This window comes from Bidens hawaiensis, unplaced genomic scaffold (assembly GCF_021521415.1).
Source record: "Bidens hawaiensis isolate Kalapana, Puna unplaced genomic scaffold, B.hawaiensis_p1.1 tig00004364_1, whole genome shotgun sequence".
Classification (NCBI taxonomy): Eukaryota; Viridiplantae; Streptophyta; class Magnoliopsida; order Asterales; family Asteraceae; genus Bidens; species Bidens hawaiensis.
Window position 1 is genome coordinate 230,322 of NW_027491263.1, and position 10,182 is coordinate 240,503.

Consider the following 10,182-nt stretch of genomic DNA (forward strand, 5'->3'; position numbering starts at 1 on the left):
AACTGTCGGCAAGAACCGAAAGGACTGGTCCGACAAGTTGGATGATGCACTTTGGGCTTCCCGTACAGCGTTAAAACGCCTATTGGGACCACGCCCTTTAGGATGGTTTACGGGAAAACGAGTCATTTACCAGTGGATTTAGATCATAGAGCATATTGGGCGTTGAGATCCGTTAATATTGACCTGACCCAAGCTTCGAAAAACCGGTATCTTCAAATTCATGAGGTAGAGGAGCTGAGAGATGGGGCGTATGCGAGATCATGGAGTTATAAGGAGCGTATGAAGGCGTTGCATGATCGAAAGTTGAGGAAAGTGAAAGAGTTCAAGTGTGGGGATCGGGTGTTGGTTTATAATTCCCGTCTGAAGTTATCTCCAGGTAAGCTTAGATCGAGATGGGTTGGTCCGTATACGGTGAAGGCGGCATTTCCACACGGTGCAGTTGAGTTAGTTGATCATAAGGGAAGAGCGTGGAAGGTGAACGGCCATAGGTTAAAACATTATATCGGTGGGCCGGCTGATTCGGTCGAGGAAGATGTATTTCTCCTCGATATCCCTACTTTGATTGCTTGATAGGGATAGGCCTCGGGAAATACCCGAGTGTAGAGTTTGTATAACTTTTATTTGTTTTCCTTTATTTTTTATATTTTGAGTCAGTTTTAAGTTTTTAGAGTCTGTTTGATGTCTGCTTTGGGTGCTTTGAGCTTTGTTTTGCAGGTTTGGATACATTCGTTCGTACTCAATCTCCATTCAGACGGGGACATTCTAGCTGATTTGATTGTAGAGGGTACCCAAAAGCTGCGGCCGCGAATGAAATGCTATACGGTCGCTTTATTGGAACATGACATACGCAAATCACTGCCATATTACCAGGGGAGTCTGTTCCATTTTCTTTATGCTTTGTTTTATTTTATTTTATTTTATTTCTGCTTTATTTTTTGTCTTTTTCTTGTCTCCCATTGAGGACAATGCGAAATTTAAGTGTGGGGATGGGAAATCGACGTTTTTAAGATTTTTATTAAAAAAATTCAAAAAAATAGATAAATAAAAAAACGAAAAAAAAGAGTCATATATAAAAAAACAAAAAAAACAAAAAGAAAAAAAATGTCCCGAAAATTTATTTTGCGTATAATGGAAAATGATATTATTGTTTAAGGTTGATCTTTTAAAACTACTATTATATATGAGATTAAATAAAAGATGGCGCACTTAATTTGGGATGTGTCGGTAGGCCCAACTACTTTGATAGTCCTCTTTAGCAGATTTTATATATCTAATAATTTGAAAAACGGTGAAACCGAATTTCGATGCTTAGGGAGGATTACCATAATCTAAAAACTTTGAGATGGTAAGACTTAGATGCACTCAAACCAGCACACCACCACATATCCATCTTTTTCCGAGCTTAGAAAATAGTTATATATATTTAGGGTGATATAAAAAAAAGAAAAAAGAGCAAAAAAAAAAAGAAAAAAAGAAAAAAAAGAAAAAAAAGTATGTTTTGAAAGTGTATTCCAAAAGTTGATCCGAAAAGCAAATGAATGAGCAAATTATGTATTGTAAAATGCCAAAGAAGCATTCTCAAAGTTAGTAAAAGAGGCCAAAGATGCACATACTAGACGAGACTTAGAGTTTACGTGTTACCAAGGGGATAGTGACTCTGAGGATACACTATTGGGGCTCGAAGGTTCTTAGTCAATAAATATCAAATTAGGGATTTATAGGACAAAGTTCAATAATATTTAGGAATAGCTCGTACGACCTCCACAGGACCATTCATCCATCAAATTTCACTGAGTGCATCTAATTAGTACCATCAACTTGGCTTATGGTGATTTGTCGAGCCAGTTTGCTTCGACTCTATTTCTTATAGCTCTCTTTGTCTGAGATGGGTAGGCATAGCCGTAGCTTTTGAACTTTAAAACGCTTAATGCATTGGGGGCTTGAGAGGCTGGTGGCTGGGTTTAAGTGGACAACAATATCGGCAATCGCGGTTTTTGCGTTTATCTATGCTTAAAAGATAACCTATATGTTTTGAAGATCGATTTTAAATTATGATTCCATTGCATTATATATTTTTCGAGGACGGAAAACGTTTAAGTGTAGGGATATTTGATGTGGTCTAAAATATACATATTATTATACATATTTCCCACACTTTTTAGTACTTTTGAGCCAAGTTTTTATTGAATATTATTTTTAATTGGTTCATAAGTGGGGTTTTAAGATTCAAAGGGACAACGGGGCTTAAACGAGTAAATGGACTCAACAATAATACTACTTAACCCATTATTTTGTTTACTCAACTTTTGACCCGTGCATAATACATGGTAAAATTATTCATATTCTTATATTAGGCTATTTATTTTCAATTATTGATATGAATTTTAGATAAAATAAATATAGTCTAACAAGAAAAAAAACGTGCATTGTTGTGCAGTAACATTAGAGAGTTGGAATTGTGAGCAAGGGAATTATTATGGATCATTAAAAGGTTTTTTGGGCTACACAAACCACGTAGAAGGATGGTTCGATAATGGAAAGAAGTATGGGTATTGGGTCCACTTGTGAAGTCATCTAGCCCATAATAACAATTTTATGTTAACCGACTTTGTTCCTCTAAAATTAATTAAAAACTATCGTCGGAAGAAAAGAGGAATTAAGTTTGTTTTAGGAGCCGCAACCCTACGCCAAAAGTCAGAAAGGAGCAACAAGTCATAGCAAGTCAAACAAGAGAGGAGTTTAGTTTGGAGTTTTAATCATCGCAACAACAAAGATAAATATCACAGAGCGTTCGGGTTCACATCAACACAACCAAACATTCTTATTATTCGGTTGGCTTATATTAATTTTTATTATAAACTTAATTGTTGAACTTATTTATTTTATTGTCTTGAACATGATTATTGGCTAAACTCTTTTAGTTATCTAGGCTTGTGATGATGTTTTATTGATTGTTTTGGACTTGTCGGTTTTCGGGTTTTGTCTTTGGGGTTTTGATTAATTAAAAGTTTTGAATATATTTATTGGATGTGTCTCATGCGTATTTATTTTTAATTTGTGTCTAAATGAATGTTTCACATGTTACTTTATCGATTGTCTTTCAATTATAGGTTGCATGTTAGGGTTGTTTACTGTGTGTTTGCAACTTGTTTATGGTTTAGTGAGCTCGTTCACCATAGAAATTGATTTTTGGCATAGTATTAGAAGTTTATATTCTTACTAGTAGGGTGTAAACTAACCGATCGAACACGAACAAGGCCTTGTTCGTGTTCGTTTGTTAAGGAAATAACGTGTTCACGAACGGTTCATGAACACTTACCGAACGAGATTTTATGTTCGTGTTCGTTCATTAAGGAAATTAATGTGTTCACGAACGGTTCACGAACACAAACGAACACAAATAAAATCAGCATAGCCTAGAGATTAAGACCGATGTATTCATTAATATGAAAAATGAAACATGTAACGAATTGAACGAAGACGAAAAAGGGCATGTTTGTGTTCATTCATTTAACTTTAAACGAACACGAGCACTTAATCGAACAAATATTTATGTTCATGTTCGTTTATTTAAAAAATGAACATTTGTGTTCGTTATGTTTGTTTGTTTAAATTCTAAACGTCGTAAACGAATATAACTGAACAAAGATAAAAGAACATATATGAACACAAACAAACATAAATGAAAACACTTAAATGAACACAAATTAACAAATATAAAACTTTAATCAGATGACACATTCAAATAACATTTAATTATTTTTTTTATTAATATATAAATAAACAAACATAAACGAACGTTCATGAACATAAATGAACGAACGGTACATGTGTTCATGTTCGTTCGTTTAATTAAACGAACACACACTTTTTGTTCATGTTCGTTCGTTTATTAAATAAACGAACATAAACGAACTTCCCGCCGAACAATTCACGAACAGTTCACCGAACGTTCGGTTTGTTTACAGGCCTACTTACTAGCTTAAATATCCGACGGGTGATAAGTTGTCGGGTTTGTCTGCGTTGTTAGGGTTTTAGGTTAAATTATCTGACAGGAGGTTTGCCTATTTTTGCCTTAATTTCACTGTTTACCCTTGTCCTTTAGACTGTTCAAAAACCACCCCGTGTACTTAGGTGCATTGAGATAGGAAACCGACGGGTTAGCTGTTTTCTAGGGTAATTAATCATAGTTGGTGAACTGACAGGTGAACCAATAAGCCGGTGTTTTTACATGATTTCTAAGATTTCTTTTCAGGCGACACCTTGAGTGTGATTAATGATCCATTAAGTTTCCTAGAGCTTCATATCTTTAGATTCCCGGTTCCCATAACATTTTTCCTTAACCGATAAAAGCCCGAGTCGTCACAAATCGGATTCCTTGCCTAGATAACTCTTGCTTGCATTTGAATTTACTAAATTTTTATTCGGTAATTTAATTTTCTAGATCACTTTAATTTAATTAAGTAATTAGTTTAATTAAATATTAGCTTTTAAAATAAAATAAATAAAAATCCAAAAATATATATTTTCTTAATTATTACTTTAAATAGTTTTTAGAACTAGTTTCGTTAATTTAATAAGTGTCTCTAGGGTTCGATATTCCCGGTCTTCCCATAGCTATTCTACACCCGATAGGTTCACTTGCCTGTTGCTAGTGGTTTGGTTTAGGGTACTCTAGGTTTTTATTACTCGTTGTGCTTGGTCATTATTTGCTAAATTTTTATATACCACTTCACGCACATCACCGACCAACAAGCCGAAGACGCGGCAGAGGAAGAGGCGGTTACGAGTGAGATTGTGCTTGCGACAACTTATATGAGTTCCGTTACGAGTGCGATTAGCACTCCACCACCCCCGGTTTCAAAAAGAGCATATATCGAACGAGATCGTACCGAAGCCAACAATCGGTTGATGGCGGATTACTTATGCGACTCGCTGAGATACAAGAACCCGAAGACCTTTAGGCATCGTTTTCGGATGTCTAAAAAACTATTTATGCGCATCACCAATGATTTGGAGCATGAGCTTGATTACTTTAAACAAAAGCCGGACGGTCGAGGGACGCTATGATTCACCGCTATTCAGAAGGTTACGTCAGCCGTACACGTGCTCGCCTACGAAAACACGGCCGACATCAACGACGAGTATTTAAAGATGGCCGATAAAACAACTCGGGATACCTTGGAGTATTTTTGTTACGATACGTTTTGTTTTTTTTTAAATAATTATATCACTTGTTTACTTTAATCAATTATTTTATAAAAGTTGTGTAAAATATAGGAATTTTGAAACTATATGGCCCACATTATATGAGAGAGCCCAACTGGAACGATCTACAACGTCTTTACAAGGCACATACAAGGGTGCATGGTTTCCCCGACATGATAGGGAATGTAGATTGCATGCATTGGGAATGGGCTAATTGTCCAACTGCATGGCGAGCTCAATACACGCGAGGTGACCAAAAGGGAGCAACGGACCAACGGTTAGCCTTCAAACGATTGCTTCATACGACCTTTGGATTAATTTGGTCGACATTCTTTGGTGTTCCTAGTTCCAACAATGACATAACCGTCTTAGAGTAGTCTCATGTGATGGAGAGTTACATATTTGGGACCGTTCCCGTCGCTTCGTTTTGGGCTAACGATAACTTCTACCATCATGGGTACTATCTGGGTGATGGAATATATCCAGAGTATGCGATAATCGTTAAAACATTTAGAGACCCGATGGATGAAAACAGATAGTATTTTAAGAAAGTGCAAGAGTCTGCGAGAAAGGATACCGAGAGGTGTTTTGGTATGTATGTGTGTGTGTATATGTGTGTGTGTGTATGTATGTATGTATGGCCATTTTAGTACCTGTGGTTTGGCCAACTACGCAACTTTAGTACATATTCTTTATTTTGTGCAAATGGCTACCTCAGTTTCCAAAAACTTGCATTTTTAGTACTTCTTTTCTAACCCCGTCTATTTTTTCCGTTAAGTCAGAGATAATTTGGTAACTTCGTTATTTTCTTTGTTTTTTCCTTTTTCTTTTAAACCTTTATATCTTTTAAACCTTAAATCCACATATCATAACATCAAAATCCAAATCCTAAATTCCCAAACCCTTTCTCCATATCATCATAGGGTTTGAATTTTTACGATGTTTGGGGATTTAGGATTTGGATTTTGATTTTTATTTAGCAACTAATAATCTTACTGTACTACTTTGTTTTGTTTCAGTGCAGAAGATATGGCTAAATTTGTTGATAATTATCCAGAGTATAGAAAAATGAAAGGAAATGTGTCTAAGCATGTAACCCTAGTGACAGAAATGAGCAAAATAGTTGAGGAGCGAAAAATCATGTTAGTATCACAGACTGAACAAGAATTGGCTTGTAATGGTGGCCAAAGGTTCTTATACATTTTAATCAAATAAACATGTTTCATTTGTGTTCGTAGGGTGGGGGGAGACATGTAAACAACCCGTACGTTCAATAAACTATTTGTGAATCATTGGACAAGATGTTTGTTAATGTTGGCTTTTTAATAAACAAACGGACATAAATAACTTTGTTTGCTCAGTTAGTTAAACGGAATGAACATGTACACATGTTTCATTCATTTATGTTGGTGAATGTTCATTCACATCCATTCATATAAATTCATTTATGTGTATATCTAAATTTTTTTAGGTCCATTTTACATTTAAATCTAGTTCTTTGTTTTTTAGGCCCTGATGGGTACATTTACTTTTAATTGGTTTGCTCAGTTAATTCGAGGTGCTTAAACATTTTAATCATCATGATTTTTTTCAATAAATGAATGACAATGAAAATATTATTTTGTTCATTTAGTTAAACGAACAAACATGAACACGCTCCTTCAGTTACGTTCATGGACGATTGTTCATGTTTGTTCGTTCACGTTTGCTTAAGTCCGTAGGCTTGCATTCATTAGTTTACGTTTGCATAAGTTTGTTTTTTTTACATTCGTTTATACTTTATATATATATATTCATTTGAATATTTAGGCCTATTATAGTTTAGTTTAGTTTGATGAAATTGAAATAACATCTTACAGTTTAGTCTACTAGCTTTATTAAAATTTTAGCCCAAACATGATATTTACGCTTGCTTGTAATTGGTGTTTGTTAATCCATGATTAACTATGTTCGTTCGTGCACCATTCGTTTGTACTTTCAACAAATGAACACGAACACACTCGCTTTCTTAATGTACGAACACGGACAAAAAAACCTGTGCGTTTATTGTTTGTGTTCATTCATTTGTTGAACATGCTCCGAGTATTATTAGCATGACCCACCGTGTTTGGATGTTTTATTAGGCTGTGAAAAATCTTCTGAACAATGAAAGTGTCGATCGACTATGACTTGTAATGTTGTATGCTATGTGATACGAGAAAGAGAGCCCCGTTTAACTCATGCAGCTGTTGAATAAGTTGGCTTCTCGGTCCCCCAAGTATAAGCCCGGGGTACTAGTATACTCTTAAATAAATGGATTGATTTGAGTGTGTTTTGTTGAGATGACAGCTTGTACAATTCCTTTTAAAGCAAGCGGGGGTTGATTATTGATAGACGAACCTGTATGGTAACAGGGATATCTTGAATATTGCACGTAACATGGCTCGTGGATTAAACATTCACCCCAAGTTTCCTTTTGACCTTTATGTGTAACATTCTGATTATTTGTTAAGGAGGGGGGGGGGGTTGAGAATGTGTACGCTCAGCATCAACCGCTTCTGTTCCAAACTATGGAGAGTGTCACAAAGGGACGGTTGAGAGATGTTGATTAGTGATTACCCTTTTGTTGGGAATCACTTTCAGCAGGGCGGGTTTGTCGGTTTGCTCTACTTTTTTCTAATTGGCTAAACGTGTGGGTCAAAATCAAATGAGCTTGCTTTGATATTAAAGATATTGAAAAGAGTATTCATTATAGTTTGGAATCGTACATAATTGGTCAAAACGAGTAACTTTTTACTACTAGTTTTAACACCTTTTAGTAAAATATAAATGAAATAGGAGTAGGTTTGTTAACTAACTGTAGAAACATGAACGGAGCATGTTCATCTTCTTTCGTTTAATTTTTACCGAACAAACGATCAGACGCAAACAATTAAACTAACGAGGTTTACTTGTTCCTGTTTTTTGGTTAATAAAATAAAAATGTTGGTATTAGTTTATGTTCTTTCGTTAATAGTATAAATGAACAAACATGTCATATCGGAGCTAAAACTAATGAAAAGTAATGTGTTGTTAGACCTAAAAAGTTGTAAAACTAGACTAAGTTATAATGGTCCAAAATATTTTAAATGAGCACATTAACGTCGAGGACCGACAAACTTAAACAAAAGTAAACGAATATTCACGAACATAAATGAACCAACAAGAATTCTGTTTATGTAACTAATGAACTAAACTTTTTGTTCATTTTTTGTTTGTTTATTAAATAGACGAACATAAACGAACGTCCTCCCAAACTATTCACTGAACATTGGGTTCATTTATAGGCCCATTCAGGAGGCTTTATCCATTACAAATTCTGAAATAAAGCAAACGGGTTGAAGTTTCCAACTTTTTTATTGGTGGCAGGCCACAAGATTTATTGTTGGCGGGACAACATATGAGGAATCCCGTTCAGTTGCTCTACATTACTCATTGAATTTTGGAATTCGGTTTATACTTGGAGGTTCCACTCTTCTAAATTCTAAAAGGTCGGTTAACAACACTCTACTCATAGTTATTTATGATGACATGGCTTATAATGTATGTTTTGGTAAATGCAGGTTTCTGAAGGACCTTGAAGAAGCTCAAAGGATTTCCCGATCATGCACATGTGTCGTTTAGATGTCACTCGGGGCTTTTCGTTTGCTTTTCTTGAGGTTTCATGTGCATATAGATGTAACAGGAGATGAGGCGCTGATAATTGTTATGAGATGAACTATACATAATGTTGTAGCCACTGGTTTGTTTGATGTGGTGCATAAAATTGTGACAAGGGTATATGAACACTAGCTCAGTGTTTTTTATTATTAACATTTTAGTTTTCTCACTTTCTTTAGTTTAAGTTATTGCCTTAATTGGTCCATGTGCGTGGTTTGCATTATTAATCATAGTGAATTATCTTGTATTATTTAGGTGACCAGTGATACATACATATTAGCGTTGAAAATATTATAATGAGTTTTTGTTAAGCTGGTTTTGAAAGTTACTTTTATACTTATTTTGTAGTTTTAAGTAATGCTTTAAGCGTTTACATGATTGTAATGACTTTTTGAGATTGAGTAAAATTGTTCATTTCAAATATGAAATGGGGGTCCATCCAGCCAGGGTGGAACATTCTAACACAACCTAAACATAATTAGGTTCATGTCTTATATATTTAATAAATTAGTCATGTTTGATTAGTGATTTTTTCAATTTGAAGTAATGATCTCTCGTTTTACCCTGTTGAGCAGTATATATAACTTCTTGTATACTCACTCCATTGCATAATGCCACTCTCTTTCCATATAAGACCTAACGAACGAGGAGGTGAAAGAGGATGAGCACTTGTAATAATATTAATTAAACTCTCTTCACTCCTTTCTAGCTTTCTTCACCCCTTATTTCAAACATCCAAAAAACAAACCACCTAATTACAACCACTAGCTTTACCCTTTTGCATAGTTGCATAATTCCCACAAACCAACCGCGTATAAAGCTTGTTTATCGGTCTCTTTTAACTTAAATCTTGAACTTTAGACCAATGTGTAGGTGGAAACTTACACGTCAGCGAAAGGAGCTCTATTGATATACACAAACTCTATGCTTTTGCCGGCTGGCAACGAGTTGACCCATTTTGGGAACCCGTAGGAACCGCTTGGTGAGACCCAAAAGTGGACCGTAGAGCTTAGAAACGGATAGATTGAAGTAAATTCTACACGGTCTTGCCTAATTTGTTTTAATAACTATAACCGAATATGTGTAGTATGTTTTTCCATTCGATACCAATGATGTAGTCGCTTTTTGATTGATATCGACCGGAGCAAAGATAAAGGTAACAAATTTATAAAACAACTGAACTAGAAAAACATGATATTAGTTAGGGTTGAATTCGCACACATAGACGTGGATATTAGAATAGTAATCTACAGAAGATTTTTGGTGATTGTATGCATTAAAAATTAACTTCTTGCA

The 10,182-nt window shown here is 35.1% G+C and overlaps 1 protein-coding gene across 1 annotated transcript; it reads left to right on the forward strand.

The window, feature by feature from the left end:
* Window positions 1-102: 102 nt before the first annotated feature.
* Window positions 103-570, forward strand: LOC143626434 (uncharacterized). The gene has a single exon (XM_077096534.1). It carries the CDS (start codon window positions 103-105, stop codon window positions 568-570), a length of 468 nt encoding a protein of 155 aa, XP_076952649.1.
* Window positions 571-10,182: the final 9,612 nt, after the last annotated feature.